This window comes from Tyto alba, unplaced genomic scaffold (assembly GCF_018691265.1).
Source record: "Tyto alba isolate M040663 unplaced genomic scaffold, T.alba_DEE_v4.0 Super-Scaffold_8, whole genome shotgun sequence".
Lineage (NCBI taxonomy): Eukaryota > Metazoa > Chordata > Aves > Strigiformes > Tytonidae > Tyto > Tyto alba.
The window spans coordinates 9,744,245-9,763,755 of NW_024881329.1; the positions used below are offsets into that span (position 1 = coordinate 9,744,245).

The following is a 19,511-nucleotide window of genomic DNA, read 5'->3' on the forward strand; positions in this document are numbered from 1 at the left end:
CAGAGCTAAGGTCAAAATGCCCAGCCTGAAGCTCACAATTTGAGATTACGTTTTTCTTAAATCAGTTTTAATAAAGGAAAATCTACAGCTTTATAGAAGTATGATGTGTTGCACACTACCTCCAGGAGGACTGCATATACCACCTTAACACAGATGTACATACATACACAGTTTATCTCCTAAAACATCACTCTCCTCAACCAGTCAATGTGCAATTTTTTCCCCTTTGTAGTTATATTTGCCTTTAGGGGATATCCTACCTGCTCTGTTTGTGCCCAATTTATCACAAACTTAATTCTGCTGCTCTTCAAGGCTTCTACCGTTGTTCCTTGCTGAATTGAGCCTCAAAGTAATACAATTTGGGACTGGTGAACTGTTTGAAACACGAAATACTTACAAAATGGCCAAAGCCTTTCTCTGCACAGGAAACAGGACATTTCCTCTGCATCTGTCTAGATGCCAAGCAGCACTGACTCAGCTAGGAAAAGGGCAAACCTGCTGCAAGCCAGGTGCTATACCATACCATTTAGCAATCTCCAAAGAAGAAAAAACATCTGAGTTCTAAACAGTTCTCTTCTCCCTCCTCCCTTCCTGTCTTTGCTTCTTCATACAAATACTGGTTTTACCGATGCAAAACAAGTTTGGCTGACTGCAGTTACACTGACTAAAAAAGTTGCTTTATGCCTACCAGTCAGCTCCTTCATACCATATGCGCTATGCAGGAGCAAAACTCTGCAGATTAGTTCCTCTGCTGGGGTCCTGCTGCACACCTCTTTTTCCACTACCCCTTACTCTTTCATCATATAAGCAAAGAATAATGTTATCTCTCTTTCCCACGTGTGCTTCGGCACACTGCACCGGGCAACAAAAATTTACAAGCCAACAAAGTTGAATCGGAAGTGCATCTTCTTGAAAGGAGTTTTGGTACGCAGCTTTAGGATCCCCAAACAACCTAACATTTAATAAGGTATTTCTATGTGAACTTGTTCAACATTTCACTCACGACAAGCTTTGTGGGTCCTGCCTGCCCTACTTAAAGAAATGAGCACAATAGAACTGTAACTAACACAGAAGTATAATCCTGTTCCTGCATGCAGTAATGGCAACATTGCCTTCCTCACTGCATCCAAGCTCATTAGAGCCAGTAGTTAATTGTTAGTTTGCGATGTAAATACGTTATGGGCTAACAGATGCACATAAGGGTGGTAAACAGCAGAGCACCAAATTTCAACAGCAGAAAATAAATGGAGGCCTTGGGAGAGATAGTATAAGCAAAACTTCACAATACTGCTTGTATTATCTACTAAGCACTGCAAAAATGAAGTCTACTTCAGGATGTGACAATTACTTCAGGATGCTGTGATAACCATGGGAGTTATTTACTACAATCTGTATATAACAGATTTTTTTGGACTATGCTGGGGACTTCACTGTGCTAGCACAAATATTCACAGTGAAAAGCAACCAAATTCTGAATGTTTTGTCACAGGACATGAGGCGCATGGCTGTACAGAGGGTTAGAAACCACTCTGCAGTACCTAAAACATGAGAAGGTCACACTTCAAGGTGACAACTGACACAGCCTGACCTGACTGCAATCTGGTGGATGTTTCCACCTGACTGATGGTCATTTTTTCCCAGAAAAGCCAGAGTCCAGGGGCTTGGACAGAGTCCACTGACCTAACTACTAAATGTGGTCTCCTACCTGTGCATACCACCCACATTGGAAGACTGGGCAAGGTCAAGTATTTGCCCTCTCCTCCACATGTGTTGTGGCTCAGCAATCTCTAATTATCCTCTGGTGTTTTCAAGGCAGTGCATGGTGACAATATCAACCCTAGAAAATCCTCTATGCTATGATACAGGCTTATTACATATGTGGAGCAGCCTTTCTCACTGCAGAATCTTGCAAAGCAATGTTGAGCACCTCTGCTAAGTTATTTTGATGCAAATTCTCAGAGCACTGCAGGCAGAAAAAAGGTCAAGGCTGAATCATACCAGTATGATATAAAAGGGGCTACTAACATCACACATTCTTGGCAAATTACTTAGTTCTCCCAGTCTCAGCTGGGGCCAACCATATATGAACTACATTAGACTTCAGTTATACATATTTCTGTTGTCTCTCCAACTTCCTATACTTCATGTGATAGCTTATGAATACAGATTATAGACCACAACTGAGCCCAGACATACCTATGTGAACTCCACTCCTTTAGCTACTTGCCCACAAGCCTTCGCTGAGATTCCAATGTCATGCTGACCCTTGCAGAACCACTGCTAAATCCAGGCTAATGAGCTCAGTTAGACCTAGGCTAACTCCATCCAGAGTTACTGTGGTACCTCTGTCATAACTGCACTTTTGTGCATTTCTAGTCAGAACAGGAATAACACAACTGACTAAGGTCCAGGAAATTTGATTAACTCTGTCTCCATGTCACTTGCTGTGAGCTTTCTTCAGACCAAGCTGTCCTTGGCCTTCATGCTATGCTGCTTCAGTCTAGTATCTGCCCATGGATAATTTAAATACATCTATATACAGTCTGGAAGTGACTAATGCAATTGGCTTTAAAAGCAGGTGCTACAAATGTTAAAAATTGATTATTATAGTGGAAAACATACTCTTGCGGGGTAGGTTGTTTTCACACAATACCCATGCATGTTCTCTCACACTAATGAGAATTTGCATATCAGGAGTGGGAATTCTTTTTTTAGCAACATTCAGAATACCCTGTAGCTCTGTACTCCACAGGGTGCCGTAGATACAACAAACAGTTTACATAATACCTGACAATACACTTAAATTCCCTCAGTATCAGAATTGACAACATTTCAGTGTCAGATTATCTGATTGCTCCTGAATAATAATAAAGGATGGGGGGATAAAAAAATGTAAAAAATGAGAAGGAAAAAAGTCTTCCCGAGCTACCATTACTAGACCATTATTTTGTATGCATATGTCTATAAACATATTGTAATGTCTAACATGTTTCTGGCAGATAGTTAATTAAGGATCAAAAATTTCACAGAAATTAGGACGATGATTCATTTCTAACTGGAGTTTCTTTTAAAATCCCAACCTTAATTTATTTCTATTCAGCTGTATTTAACATTAATTTTCTCTGTCTTTTTAATTTTTAAAACCCATAGTTATAAAAAATTTAGATTGAAATTATTCAGGAAAGTAATTTCAAAAGATGTAAGAACAGAAACACTTCTGTCACTTATGTCTTGTTAGTGACAGAAGATTTATCTTTCCTCTAAATTAGTTTACAATTTAAAAAAAAAAAGATTGTCCCTATAGACAGAGTTAATAATTGCACGGACTTTGATTTCCTTAAAGTCGTTATTTCAGCATAACTACAACATAAATATTTCTAAAATGTGATCTATAATAATATATAGCATAGATATATATAAAATTGCTAGAGTGGTGCCTGGGATGGTGTTCATATATTTTCATTAATATCAGAAAACTTAATGTATGGCAAAATGCACTGCTTACTGCTTTAGTTATCAAAGCAGTTGGTTAAAATAAGTGAATAAGATCACGTGTTCAATTCAGTAAGTACTCATCATGTTTATTTTAATGATGTACTTTTTTTAATGAGCTGCAAAAACACAGTGTTCCACCCATCTATTTCTCTATCCCTAGAGCTGCTGTTTGTTCAAAGGATCAGATGTATCACTAGGCTGAAAAAATGTTGAGCATTAACTGTCTCTGTGAATGGTCCTACCAGAACAGGCCTCAAATGCACTAAAGGGAAGGCTGTTCACTACCGTGGTCCCATCCATCTCACCAAGGCACTGTGGAATAACAGTGGATGTATTTACCCTGCCTGACACACATGCTTCCTAGCAGAGAACAACCCAGGGAAAGAGGCTCCATGGTCTTTCGGCTGATACACACTGCTTGACTAAATGCTGTATTTCATCACTACAGCTCAGCAGTTTCACCTGCTCACTGCTATTTACCAGACAGTTCTGGCCTTCCAAAAAGAGCAGTTCTTATTTCTTCCTTAGTCAGATTTTGTGATAAAACTGAAACTTAACATAAAAAGATTATTATTTTAGCAGTAAAACACTTGCTATCTATTGCAAACTGTAGGTGAGATTAAGGTTCCAAAGGATCTTGGAAAACTTTTAATGGATACTTAGTGGGATATTAACAGGACTTAATTTGGGCACTCCAGTGTTTCAGGAGACATTTGAAACTTCCAACCTTCAAATATTTGATAGAAATGACTCATTCTGTCCACTGTATACAACCTATCTTCTACATGATCACACAACAGAACACTTCCAGGTGAAAAAGAGCTAACAGACTGCAATTCAGGACATACAATGCTAGACGGAACTACAGCACTCACCCGTTAGGCCTAAGGTCGGGCAAGGGCCTGTCCAGTGGCAAGCGATCGCTCAGGTAAGCATTGTAGCCGTAATACTGGAACTGTTTAAGTGCGATACGTCTGTTTTCAGGACTCAGATCCTGGCCCCAGTGAGCAAAGAGAGATGAGTCAGTGAATGCTTCAGCGGGATTTTCTTCCAGTTTTGGCGGAGCTTCTACAAAAGACAAAGACAAAAATAAACAATTTTATACTTCCATTCCAACAGGCTCTAGGGTACCTTACTTTAAAAAGAGCAACTTCAGAGAGAACACCACACAACAGAACACGCGGCCAGTTTACAGCAGCCTGTAAGTCTTCACATAACAGGCCCTCACACACCCCTTGGGGAAGAGTAACTATTAGCACCTAAGGCTCAAAATCTGATATTCAAAATACATTTAAAAACAATGATTTTTCATCACAGTCAGACTAAAGGATGGGACTGATAAATCTAAATTAACTGAATTTCAAAAGGATTTTTATCAAACAAGAGCATTATTTTGTTTTTCTATACAAAGATGAACTATTTAATTTCAGCCTGAATTATCTTGCTAGAAAAAGATTAAAGTTTTGAAAGGGAAAAACAAAGACAAAAGAAGAGAAGAGAGAGTCTGTACAGAACACACAAAATGGCTGCCAAAGTCTGTGTAAGTTCTTTGAAACTAGAGATCCAACAATTCACTGCACTTGGCATCCATCCTTAAATAGCAAACCAGTTTCAGTCCACAATATTTTTATGGTCCAATTTACCAATCCACCCTATTTGAATTTTCAGTCCATATTTAGGTGTGCACAATGATTCCACTGGGACACTTTGTAATATTTCTGTCATTATACAATGCCTTTGTTCCACAAAGCCACATCTATGGCTGCTATAACAAATACAGAAAAGGGGAAATGATATACCTAGAACTTATCACAGCAGTCATTCTCAATATTCTGTCAATCTAGAGAAGTCTGTTCAAGGTGACTTGTAAGGTACTCTGTAACAGCATCATCTCACCCCTCCAACTAGCGCTTCAGTCTTTACACAGTTGACCACACAATCTAACCCAGAGAACCCCTAGTCTCTGTAAACAATTTAAGATATACAGTACACTAAAAAAGAAAGATCAAATACCTTACTTGACCCCGATTTGTCATCATAAACTAGAGCCTCACAAAGAAAACATTCCTTCACTTTCTCCAAGTTCTAATTATTTATGACCAGTCTCCATAGCCAACAAACAAATAACAAGTAACCAACTAAATAAAACCTTTCATCTCTGAAGAGCTGTACTCGCAAACCATAACTGCTTGGTCACACAGAGACTTACGGAAGTAAAAGTGAATCTTTGGAAAGTCTTCAAACATGTCCACAAGGCAGAAGCTTCAACTGTGTCTGAAGTCCTCCTCAGCACCCACACCGTCACCTACAGACCTGACAGCTGGCTTAAGCTAGCTGCATGGAAACATCTAAAGACCACAGTTTAGGTACTAGTAGCATATACCACAAGAATCCTGACTCCCAAAGAATGCAAAGAAGCACATTCTTTCATCTTTTACTAAAAAGATCCCAAAATGCAAAAACACAAATTGAGAAGATTAAGTCATTTGATTCATTCAGGATGTTTTCCTTTTTCCCCTGGCAATACTGACGGGAAACCAATAACACTTGCTTCCCTCTATTACATTCCAATTTCTGTAAATATGTCATGTATCTTTACTTGTCAAAGTACTGCCTCCCAGCCTGAATCCTGGAATCAGCTCCAGTTCTTCAAAGATACGTTAAGCCCTCAATCAAACAAGGAAAATAATCTGTCAGGCCTTGATACCACATAGATAAACGTGACAGTGGAGCTTGTCAGTTCACATACAACTCCGCAATGGAACTTAAGAATATTTGATAAATTCAATCATTTTAGTAGGTCCTAACTTGAGAAAGGCAAAATAGTTTTTAAATATCAGGTCAAAAATCACAGCAACGGGGAAGGTCACAAGTGTCTCTGTTGTTTGACAACTATGTGATCTCCACAAAAACAACTTGAATTTACACAAAGAATCTCACAAACTATCTTTGCATCATAAGAGATATTTAGATCAGATACGTTTCTGATCCTGGCCAGTAGGAATCAATGTTGCTTGGCACTTTTCAAGAACATGTACGTTCATGCTAATCAATACAACCACTCAAGTATTTTCTTCAAGCTGTTGTGTCTTATATTAATCTGCATTTCTCCAAATCAAGCACTCTTTCCCCGAAGATTTTAAGTTTTATGTTTATTATTACACTTATGGCAGATGACTTCAGGATCCACTCACATGCAAACAGCACACCAATGAAGAAACACATCTGAATAAAAATAGGACTCACGGTAAGAATAGTGTACGCATATGCATTTGCAACTAAAGGCAGTTCCAAGAATAATTTTCCATGGATAAAGAGACATTCCAGAAACAATCGCCTTCACAGAATCACATTCACACAGGCCATCTATTGAATTTTATCTAACAATTTTGTGGGTGAGAACATTTCCTAAAGTGATTCATGAATCTTGTGCTGCTTTCCAATTGAAAAAGTGCTCAGTAATCCAGGTTGTATCTGCAAGACTAAGATTTTCCAGCAATGGATATCTGTGAATTTAATTTACAAGCTGTAATAGACCTCTTGCCAAACACAGCCATTTTTTGTATACTAAGCAAACATGTTATTTCAATACATTATTCTACAGGAAAGAAAGCATTAGCAAGAACTTTCAATTACAATTCCAATCAATGGAATTAAGCACACATCTATGATGACAGTCTTTCTTCCCTTTATTTGGCAGAAAACCCCTGGGGGAAGTGACTTTATGCAGCCAGTTTCTCCCAAGAAATAAAAACAATTTTCATAAGAATGTCAGCTGCCTTTTGACTAGTCAACAAGCAGATTTGATGCCTTAGTCTCTGTGAACAGATCTTGGCCTGAAGTCTCACAGCTGCCTTACCACTTACTTCTACAACTGCAGAATAATCATGGAAAGCTAAGGCTCAAAGGTGAACCACTAACTAATACTGCCTGAAGCAATACAAAGGTAGGCACATTTATCTTCTCAGTTATTACTAAGAAGGAAAGATCAGTTCCATCTTTCCTGTGGGAAGAAAAATTACCATCCACAGCACACTGCTGCAAATGTTAACATGGGGTCTCCTCTACATTAACTTTTCACACCATATGAAGAGCAGCACTGTACACAGACACGAACCTGGTATGAACTCTTGGCAGATTTACATTTTGCCATTAAATTAATTGGTACCAGAGATAATCACACAGATGTCAGTTGGATGTACACCTGAGCTGAGGAAGTCTCCTTCCAGAAGCCTGGCTGTTCATGGCATCAGCCTGGGGTTGGTTACATACTGCTTACTTGAGTCAAAAAAACCTCACAACTTCCCAAAAGCATTTGTGTGTCTTTAGCTCATACCTTCTGGACCACGTTTATCAGTTAAGCAGTTAATCTTAATATAAAAACTACTGCTTCATCTGATCTCACTGACCAGCCTCCAAGAGAGAAATCCACTCTTCTCTTTCTGTTCCTCACCATACGAAGTCAGACACACCACATCAGAAGACACTGCTGAAATCCACATTGTACATGACATGAAACCAATTCTCTCCTAGTAAATAAAGATATTTTAAGCAGTAATTGAAGTTTGAATGAGCTTGCATTAACACTGCCCTTGTAATGAAACACACACACAGGTTTCTAGTGTATTGGGTACAAATAACAAGGTTTGGGTAGCAGAGGGACTGCAGGAGTGGCCTCTGTGGGAGGTCAGGTGCTGCCCTGTGCCAGACATAGCCACTTCCCCAACAAGCTCACTGCTGGCTGAAGATGAGCCCACAAGTGAAACTGGTGGCACTTCTGTGAAAAAATATTTAAGGGCCTGAAAATTATGACAAAGAGGGAACAAGGGTAAAAGGAAGCAGCAAAAATAACAGCAGAGGAAACAAGGAAATGAGAGAAGACTTTTTGGAGAGTAAGAGGTGCCCCATGTTGTCTTCATTTCCTAATACCCAAGTTAGTAATTAAATGTGTTAACTGATAATAAATTAAATACTTGCTTTCTTCAGAGCTTGTACAACCCATCAATAAACAAGACAACAAAATGTCTATCCCTTATTACTAGTATGGAACTGCAGACAAGCAGTGTGTTAGAAGTAACAAGTAAAGACAAGACACTATCCCATCAGAAGTTATGCATTTACTTTTACTGATCCCAACTGCTGTAGCATACCAGTGTATTCCTTCCTCTCCCTTCCTTCTTTTGTTATCTATTTATAACCAACGCTTACTTTGTTAGTTTTTCTCAATACACATTTGTCTCTGCCAGTTTTCGTAAGGCAACTCATACAACTGGTACTCAAAGAACAACATTATAAACAAACTGATCAGACAGTAAGGAATTCAGAAGAGGATTTTCTTGATTATCACCAGGCATATTTTATAGCATCATTTGATAACAGCTAATAACGGCACAGGAATCGTTCTGCCCACCATGAAACCACAATTATCTCTAGAGTAGTACAGGACAATCACTTAATTTACATCAGCATTCCTAAGTTGTAAAAGGAAGGAAATGAAGATCATCATATCCAACTGTAATTGTAGTAGTCTTCAAGCATCTTGGCAAAATATAATTATTTAATTACCATATGCATAATGTAATTCTTTAATTACATGAGGATATCTTCTACCCAACAAACACACATCTCTGTTTCAGAACCAAAGACGGCACCTCTAACAGACCTGATGCATTGGCTCTCCAAAAGTTTAGCAGTGACCTTCACTGAAAGACTGTCTTCAGTTTTGTCACGGGTATAATTTTATCAACATATTGCTTGCATTTCTGCTATGTAAGTACTGATCCTGCCCATTCATATTTCCGTATCAAGATTTAAGAAAGACCGTGAGAACATCAGTGGTTCCTTCAAGTTTCTGATGACCTTAACCAATAATTTCATAAACCCATGTAATAACATTAACAGCTGGCATTTAGCAAATTAAATGGCTAAGGAATATTGTCATATTTAAACTAATTTCAGCAGTAGCTAAGGTATGGTGATACTAAAGCATCTATAATGAACAATTTTTAAAGCAACTTAGCATCTAAATCTAGAACTGGCACTGTGGCTGTTTGTATTGTACCATGATACATCTGTGAAAGCCTTTAAGCTTTAAAATAAATCAGTTGTCCTCCCATTCAATATGCATCTGCAGTTAACAATTAATTGGTGTACAGAAGGAGGACAAAGACAGCCCTGAACAGTAAGAGTTCAGTGCATCACAAGTCAGTACACTGAACATGCCTTATCCTCCTCTGTGCTTAATTTGGACAATCAACTGCTACCAACAATATACCTTTTTTCCTTTTACTTTTTCTCTTATTTATTTTCGTAATTAAATTTTCTCCTTAAATTCTCCTTGAATTGAATTAATTTTCTCCTTCAAGTTTCATTATGTAAGAACAGACTCTTTAGCTGTTATAATTTCTAAAATTATACCATGTATTGGGTTTGCGTGGCAAGCTTTTGGTAGCGGGGGTGCTACAGGGGTGGCTTCTGTGAGAAGCTGCCAGAAGCTTCCCCCATGTCTGACAGAGCTCCAAGACGGACCCACCGCTGGCCAAGGCCGAGCCCATCAGTGACAGTGGCAGCGCCTCTGGGATAATGTTTTTAATAAGGGGGTTAAAACCTGCTGCGCAACAACTGCAGCTGGAGAGAGGAGACTCTCCATGTGAGAGAAGCAACTCTGCAGCCACCAAGGTCAGCGAAGGAGGAGGGGGAGGAGGTGCTCCAGGAGCCCGAGCAGAGATTCCCCTGCAGCCTGTGGTGAAGCCCATGGTGAGGCAGGCTGTGCCCTGCAGCCCCTGGAGGTCCAGATCTCCACCTGCATCCACACTGGAGCAGGGGGATGTGCCCGGAGGAGGCTGTGACCCTGTGGAGAGCCCGCACTGGAGCAGGCTCCTGGCAGGACCCGTGGCCCCGTGGAAAGAGGAGCCCACGCTGGAGCAGGTTTGCTGGCAGGACTTGTGATCCCACTGGGGACCCACGCTGGAGCAGTTCGTGAAGAACTGCAGCCCGTGGGAAGGACCCACATTGGAGAAGTTCATGGAGGACTGTCTCCCGTGGGAGAGACCCCACGCTGGAGCAGGGAAAGAGTGTGAGGAGTCCTTACCCTGAGGAGGAAAGAGCAGCAGAGACAACGTGTGATGAACTGACCACAGCCCCCATTCCCCGTCCCCCTGCGCTGCTGGAGGGGAGGAGGTAGAGAAAACAGGGAGTGAAGTTGAGACCAGGAAGAAGGGAGGGGTGAAGGTGGGGGGAAGGTGTTTTAAGATTTGGTTTTATTTCTCATTATCCTGTTCTGATTTGATTGGTAATAAACTAAACTAATTTCCCCAAGTTGAGCCTGTTTTGCCCGTGATGATAATTGGTGAGTGATCTCTCTCTGTTCTTATTTTGACCCACAAGCCTTTTGTTATATTTTCTCTCCCCTGTCCAGCTGAGGAGGGGGAGTGATAGAGCAGCTTTGGGGGGCACCTGGCATTCAGCTAGGGTCAATCCACCACATACCACAAGGCCTTGAAGTAAAGAACCTGGATCAAAGGTATGCAATAGAAAATGGCAGGAGGGAGTCCTATTTGTAATGACAACTAGGAAAGTCTGGTAACATAATTAGACTACAGTCACTAAATGAATATGTTTCTGGATTATGAGCTAGTAAATTTTGTAAAAAACTAACATGTGTCCTGCATACCTCAAAAAGGAACTTCTCTTCAGACCAACACTGCTCAGAATGACATGAGTAAGAAAATAGCCAGCTTCAACAGAAAAGCACACTGTTATCATTAATTCCATCTCCACAAAAACCTTTCAAGTTCATTAAAAAATAATCTTTTTTCCAGCTCAGATTTCAACTTTTCCTCCTAAGAAAGATTACCATGAACAGGTTTACAATTAAGGGCAAGGTTCAAGTCAGAAAAAGGCTGCAAAGAAGAGTTGCAGAGACAGATTCAGAAATGTTGTTTGCTGTTACTAGTCCAAATGATTTGTTTTGATTCTATCCCTCATTTGACTGCAGGCCTACTCAAAAAAGTAGCAGTGGTTCATATCAAAGCTTTACCATTGTGAAAATGCCTTCCATGCTATCAGAAGTGCTTAACAAAATCTGCAGTGTAACCTTATACAGCGATTTCAGTAAGTGTTGGTAACAAGAAGTGATAAACAGTAAGTCAGCAAAAATATCCTATCTGCAAAAAATACACTTATGTCAGCTAAAGACATGCAGAACACATCAATAATTGAGCAAAACTACACACGTTCAGGTGTAACAGGTTGCTCACAAAAGAAAAATGAGTTAGAAATGATGCCAGGATGTAGGCAGAAAGCTTTCATCACATGCTCTTGTGAGTTCTCCCGTGCTTTACACTTTGATTTACCAGCCTAGAAAGGAAGGAGCATGCAATGATTAAAGAGGTAATGCAGTAACCATGCTTTACTTTATAACGTGGACTCATGATGTGAATATAAGTAGAATATCATTAAAGAAAAATAAACCTCAGCTCTCTTTGATGTTCTGCAACTACATTTTTGGGAAGTCAAGATAATCTAGTAAATGCTTTCATGAAAGAGTACCACAGTCTGAACAAACTGAAGGAACTGACTTTCTCACAGAAACTCAGCAGCCTTCATGTTCTTGAGACAATCATGAAGCAGCTCACAGCAACTTTATCTGTTAGATTGTGTCTGATGGTACTGTGGGAATTGTTTCAGGATTTTAAGTACCAACTTTTTCATAGACCTAATGGCCTCAGACTCTGATTCCCAGCACTCAAAAAATCTATATTCGATTTCCTGCAGGCAATAGCATTTCTGTGGAAGGAAGGATCCTTTCATCCTTTGCTTCTACATGTGCTCTTCATCTGTTAGCCAATCTTTACCCCCTATACCCCCTCACCACAGGCTATTCTTCATGACAGGTAAAAATCTCAGACTTGCATTGGGTCACTGAGCCTTGACACAGTTTTTAGAAGTGTGAAAACTTTACCTAAATTTTGTCACACGGGAAGATACAGAGAGGAAGATCCCACTTTCAAAGTCTATTGTAATTAATGCAAACACATTAGCAGCATCCTTAATAATTACAGTCTGACAATTCCTGTCTTGGAAGGCTGATCCCATGCAAGACACTGCTATAAATCCTCTATCAGATGAATGAACCTCTGAAATGAAAACATTACCTCCTCGTTTGTACAGCACAGTGAAAACCTGACAAGCAAGGGCAGAAGCAGCTCACCAAAATGCAACACTGTATCAGCCATGGAGAAAAATATACTCAGAATACAAGAAAATCTAAAGTTATAGTAACAGTGACAGAGCTTCCCCCAGAAAGGTTATTTTACATATTCTCTCCCCCCAAAAAAATCACAATAGTGCCGGTAAGGTGTCAACATTAATACTGTTTTGTGCTAAAAAGTGAATTTTACTGTTTTGAATATTCAAGTTCAGTTAGTCCCCCTTTTCAGCATCTAGTTTCGTTCCCAAAGAACTGACATTAACAGAAGTGCACTTAAGAAAAAATGAAATATCTAAGTGGGTTAAATTCTCCTGCAACTGCTTACTTACAGCTCAATAAGTCATACTGAAGTTGCCAGGGTTCCTCAAAGACACTGACAGAGCCTGTCAGAGTCTGTCTGTACAGATTACAAAGAGCAGTGAAGCTCTTTTACAGAAAAAAAAAAAAAAAAAAAAAACCACAAAAAAAACCTCTGATCCAAACTACAGACCTACAGACAAAGCACACAACCACCCAGAGACAATTCAACTCAATACCCAGTCTTTGTATATTGCAGTACACCCTTTAGTTAGTGTCAACACTGGAGACATCAGACAGACAGGGAATAGGAAAAAAGCAACAAAAAAAGGTGATCCTTTCCTGAAAAGCTAGCTGTCAAGAAGTCATGATAATACTATGAATAGTATACAATCACTATGTAACTTTTAAGATTAAAACTTATATGACAGCACATATGAAATGAAATGCCAAAAACTCTCTCAACAAATTTTTGACATTTTTGCAAACTTGAAACACATTTTATTATTATTAATTGATATGTTACCACTATTGCATTTTAATACAGCCAATACACACACATAGTGGTAAGCTACTAGAATGCAGCTAACATTTATTTTCATTTGTTTCTAAAAAGACAAAATCTCTTGGAGAAATTGATTTTTTTTTTCCTGAGAAATAATCCCATGTTTATTGTGTGTACTAATGTGGAAATTCATCCTGGTTCTGCTGCTTAGCAGAAACTGTTTCTCTACCTGAAGTCACTTAAAAGTTCTAGAAACATAAATATCAGACTGTATTTTCCTTATATGAATGGCACAAGTAGATACCAACTAAGAGCTAGAGGGAGGTGTTTGGAATCTTTACCCAGATTCACACCCACATCAAAGTGCTCTGTGGCTTCTTTTTTTTTTTTTTTTTTTCCTCTTTCATTTTTGGCCACACAGACCATGCTGGAACCCTGTGCCCTCAGGAAGTCTGGGACAGATCAGGCTGGGCCTCCCCCGCAGCCACATCGACACCAGTGCCCACGAACACGATGCAGAGAGCCTGAGTGGCTCCCCAGGGTGGAGGTGCCATGTGCCTCCACAGCATTCTCCCCCCCATATGCACAGTACCTATATTTTCCCATTAACTGTTCACTAGGCAGGACTGCGGGGAGCTTTTTATCAAATATATGCTTATAAAGGGATTAGGTTAATTGTGCCACGAATTCTCAATAATGTACTGATTTGTCATTTCCTTTCAGGGACTTATCAGAAATATCAGGGTATAGTAGATATTTGGTGATAGAAAGATCCATGAGATCTTTGAATTCAGATTAAGAAAATCATATTATCAAGCCTTCTCAGATATGAAATAATGGAAGGAGTTAATACATTCCAAGAGACAGAAAAGGGGGATGCTAATGTACTTACTGAAAGCCAGTGACAGCAATTCAAGTTCTTACACAGCAAATAGACAGTCTAAGTACAGCTAGTTTGGTTTTCAAGTAATGAAGGTAGAGCAGCAACAGAACATGAGTCACTGCAGTGACGATCCAGCTCATGAAAATGTCAGAAGGTGGCTCGCTTCTGCTAAAGGGTCATATAAGACTCAGCCTCACTTCGCTCAGGATTAAGACACTTGTAAATGAAAGCAATGGAAATGCTTCTCCCAAGGAAGAGACACAGGGGAAGCCACAGGTCCCAGAAGGCTGAAGATGACCAGTACAGAATACAGCAAGACCTCTTACTTACCTGGGCTGTGTGTCCTGAACTTCATTTTAGCTGACAGTTGAGTGGTGGAGACGTCAGGCTGCAAACATAGGCAGCTTTTGGGTTTTGACAACTGGGTGTTTGTCTCATTTGTACAAAACTCTGCCTATATATATGCGAGTATGTTCACCCAGAAAGGACGGATGTTCACATAGAGACGTTGGATGTTTCCTGATTTGGCAGACTTTGATAACCTAACAGTTCGTAAAAAGTCATTGCACAAAAGTTACTTTACACATTGGAAAACGACTCTCAAAATGTGCCTAGCACTAGGCGGCAGTATAAGAAACATGAAAATTTGTCTTCTAAGAGAATTCTGAAGTTTTTAAAGACTTCTTAAGAGCTTGTTAGAGGTCTCAGAACTGCAAGTAGCAAACTTATAAACTGATAATTAACCAGCAAATTCTGTTACAGTGGTTATTTCCTATGGTTAAGAAAACATACAGGAGAGAAATAAAATTATTATGCCATCAAGCAAACGCTAAACTCTATTGTGTGGATGCACACAAACAACACTTTGTAGGAACAAGATCTTGGTAAGGGCTCTATATTTCTCCTTAATACACTAGAGCTAGCCGATTCTGATCTGAAAACACTATAAATCTTGGCCGTTGTTGTTTCTACTAGATATCTTCTCACTACTAATCCATTAAATTCCCCTCTAGCCATAACTGTGCCATGGATATGAATCAGGCTAGACAGGTCCCTGCATCTTTCTGGCAAACTTAACATAAAGTTACTACAAGCCTGGACAACCTGAAACTAGGGTAAAAGCTTTTAATTTACTGGAAAGAGATTATCAAAGGAAATACGTAGTTCTAAGTAAAATCAATTTCCTCTAACATTATTTACCAGATGAAGACATAGAGCTCTGTGACAGGTACCAATACCCCACTTTTAAGGCTTTCTGTAACCACGGACACCTGTATTTTGACAGAAACCAATTTTGGATTCTCAAACTGGTAAAAGACTGATTTTCAAAAAATACACTATAAGGATATCAAAGACTAAGGAGTACCAAGTTCCAAATATTCAGACCTTCCAAAACCATGTTTTTAAGATTGTCTGAAGGATGTCTTCTCTGCATTCCTCATACTTGGAAACCAGATTATAAGAAGCCATGGATTTATTTAAAGTAACACATAATTGCTTAACTACAGGCCTTCAAGATAAACGGCAGTAAGTAGATTTATTTATTGGCTATCACTTAAAGGACTACTGTTGTCTTCATTACAAGAGATACATATTACACTGCAAAATTATTTTTCTCATTTCAAAAAAATTCTGCAATGAATCACTAACTTAAACTTAACCTGTAGGAAAACATGCAACAATTATTGGAGTAATAGTCTAGTCATATAATAACAATCTGACAAAAACTGCCTGAAAATTAATTTGGCAACTTTGTTTCAGTTTGTAATACATAGATCTCAACATTATAAACTGCGGTGCAACTGCCACAAACTGCTAGTGGTACCTGCAATGGAAATAGAGGAATGAGATGGGCACGGTTACCCATCTGATTTTTCAGATAAGCCGCATGATAAGTCTTATTCCAAGTCATGGTTCTGGTTAGCAGGAACAAATTTCCCTGCAATGCTGATCAGATCAGATTGTCAATTGAAGTGCTAAAACAGTTTAAGCTCATCATCTCTGATCTCTGTTGTTTTGTGAGAATTATGGCACTGGCCTAACATGTTTCCTGACTCGGACCGAAAAGAGCATGCTAACACACATAATGGTCACTTTTTCAGTTATTTGTAATAACATTTTTCAAAATTCCCATCAATTTTCATTATAGTGAGCACTGTACAGACAAAAGGAAATGAATGTACAAATCAAACCCTAACTTTACAGAACAGCCAAATGTTCAGTAACTTCACACAGAATGAGTTCCACTAACTTTGGTGCCTTGAGGAAGACTTGAACAAATTAATTCCATGCATACAATCTCATGCTTGCCTAACAGTTTGTCATTAGGTGAGTCACACTGCGTATTTTTTCCAGGCAAGAGTGGAAGACAACAGAAATTCACAAATTAGAGATCAGTTTACATTCATGAAACAGAGAGGTGCCAGAAACAGAGACTGCTTCTACTTGATGCTCAGTAACAACGCAGAATTTCTAAAAAAAAAAAAAACCCCAACCAACAAAACCCCACCAAAATGAAAAAAAAAAAAAAAAAAAAAAAGAAACAAAACCCAAAATAAAACAACAAACAAGCACTTTCCTCACTTTCTTATTACCATGGAAGAAATAAGTGGTAACACAGGAGATCACTCAAGTATGGAAGGCCTAGTATTATGAAATTACACTACTGCATTTACAAGCATTTTTTATTTGTAAATGGATGTAAAATAACTTAATTATTATAGCTCTTAGTTTTGTGGTTGGATTTTGTTTTGGTTTTGGTTTTTTTTTTTTTTTTTTTTTTTTTTTTTTTAATTCAGGGAATTACCTCAGTTTAAATTGGAGTCATATAAGATTAATCATCCTTGGGTAAGAACAGTAACTAAGCACTGGTTATTGGATTAAAGCTATAAAGATTTCTGCTCAAAATACACACCATTTTTGCCACTGGATGGAAGAGGATCTCCCATAGAGATCCTGAGGGAGGGGTTTCACATATTCACTCCTCTGCATTCATGGCTGACACAGTGGAAACATCATCACTGACCACTGTAGGATAAGCAAGAAGTAGACACAGAGCCCTCTAAAAATCTCATTTCAAAGATGACATTCAGATTCTGTAGATACTCTACATTTAATATATGTGACTATTTCTTCTGGGTCAAATGATCAATGCTGAGGCCTGTTATATTATTTAGAATTTCATGTCCATTAAAATGCGTGCCTTCTTTTATTCTTTGTTGAGGAGCTGACATGTTGGTCATGTAATACCCCGAGCAAATTCCAATACAACAAAAAATCTCCATGCTAAAAGTCCTCCTGCAACTGGCACTTCATGTTTACCCATTTCATTTCATGTTTACCCCACTTGCTTTGTACCATTCTTGCACACTGTGGAACTTCTGTTCCACCAAAATAATTGCATTTTATCAATAGGGAATTTTATTCATATTGGCAGAATGTTTAACAAGCATAAAGGTTGTTTTTAAATTCAGTTTATTTTGTATTTAGAACTAACGTAATGTTTAGATAAATTTAGATATTTTTAGACAAATAACTTCTGGGGGTTTTCTTGATTGGTTTTTTTTGTTTAATTATCATGGCTTACAGACAGCTTAAACCATCAACAGAGAGGATAGCTGCCCGGGGTGTCAGATCACCTACTTCACCTATTCAAAAGGAAGGGGATGACTTTCTCTACCAATGGTCCATTGTGTGGTGACAGATTACTGCAACTATTGCTGCTCCCTGAAACTCTCCTCTACCCTCTTCACCTGACCTGGCCCCCGCTTTTATTTCTCCCCTCCTCTTCCCAGCAAGCCAAAAGGGTGAGCAGAGGTTCTGAGAGAAAGGAGAATAATGGTAGATTTTGAAAAGGAGGAGAAGAAGCAGTAGCAAGCCCACAGACCCTCCAACTAGAGTCCCAGGACTGAGTGGACAGGGAGGCAGGGAAAGAAGTGGCCATTCCAGGCTGACTTCCAGCCTTGTCCTGTCTCCTCTCCCCTACTAGCACCCAATCAATTCCTCCCAGCACAATTACTAAAATAATGAAAATACTTGTTCATTACATCCTCCTGTCATCACAGTTGAATAAATAGTTGAATATGCTAGGCACTATCATTCCTCAGTTCTTAGCAAGTATGGAAAGGTTAGCAAAGCATGCCTTAAAGGTACAGATGTACAGTCAATAGAATCTACAAATAAAGAGCACTCGGCAAAGCCAACAGTACAAACCAGGTTCCACAGGAAGGCATAGGGTCAGAGACCTCTCAAAGACACAGCACACCGAGTTCCAGTTCAGGGAAGGAGATAAAAAGATTCAGAACATTCCACTGATTGTAACTGCACATGTTCCTAAATTTAGGCATCAGCTTAGTTGCTTACTAAAAAAGGAATCTCATCTGCATTTAATGACTAGCAGACCACATTTTTCTTTGGTATTAGTGGAGTTTGCATCTGTGCAGCTGAGAGGATTTAAAAGCTCAGTGTGCTTTATATCTTAAACCCAATTCTATGTCACCTGAAGTAAACACTAAAGCATTTAACTATTTTGAAAACTTTATTTTGTGAAGACCTGTCAGGCTGTGACGCTAATTAGTCATATGTACAGCTTTTACTTTTATATGAAACAGAGTAGTCACACCAAAAGTCAAGTCCACATGAGGAAACAAAAACTACCTTTCTTCTACACTCACCCAACTCAAAGCACCAAAAAAAGGCTTCCTCTCTCAGTAATAACATAAAATGAGATTTTTCTCTGCTTAATGGGCTGTACTAAGCTTCCTCAGATTAGTTCTCCTTCACCAATTTCCATTTGGTCCTCTAGGAATTTTGTTTTGGCCCTTTCTTCACAAACAGAAAAATTTTAGAGAGCAGCAGCTCCCCCAATCAAGACAACCTTTTTGCTATTCATAAACGTTTTCAACATTATGACAAACATTGTAAGCTGTTTCACCACTTCCACCAAAGTATATCCCTGGCATCTCAGTAAACAGCCATTTTGATAAGTTGGCCTGCACTATTTCAAAAGTACTTTTCAAATACTTGCAGATGTAATTGCACATGCTTGGAGCTAGTTCACCCTTTCAAGATTTTTCCTAAGCTACACCAAGAGACAGGGATAAGCTTCAGTTTTAAATGAA

The 19,511-nt window shown here is 39.0% G+C and overlaps 1 protein-coding gene across 4 annotated transcripts in view; it reads right to left on the reverse strand.

Annotated features, from left to right (window-relative positions):
- GALNT18 (polypeptide N-acetylgalactosaminyltransferase 18) overlaps nt 1-19,511 on the reverse strand; it is a 341,921-nt gene that overhangs the window by 123,060 nt on the left and 199,350 nt on the right. For 3 of the 4 annotated variants that reach the window (XM_033006955.2, XM_033006952.1, XM_033006951.1), the window contains exon 3: nt 4,371-4,563. In XM_033006955.2, coding sequence (XP_032862846.1) covers nt 4,371-4,563 — 193 coding nt within the window. Of the gene's footprint in view, nt 1-4,370; nt 4,564-5,704; nt 6,034-19,511 lie in introns of those variants that run through there. The other variant, XM_033006954.1, reaches the window with a different exon arrangement.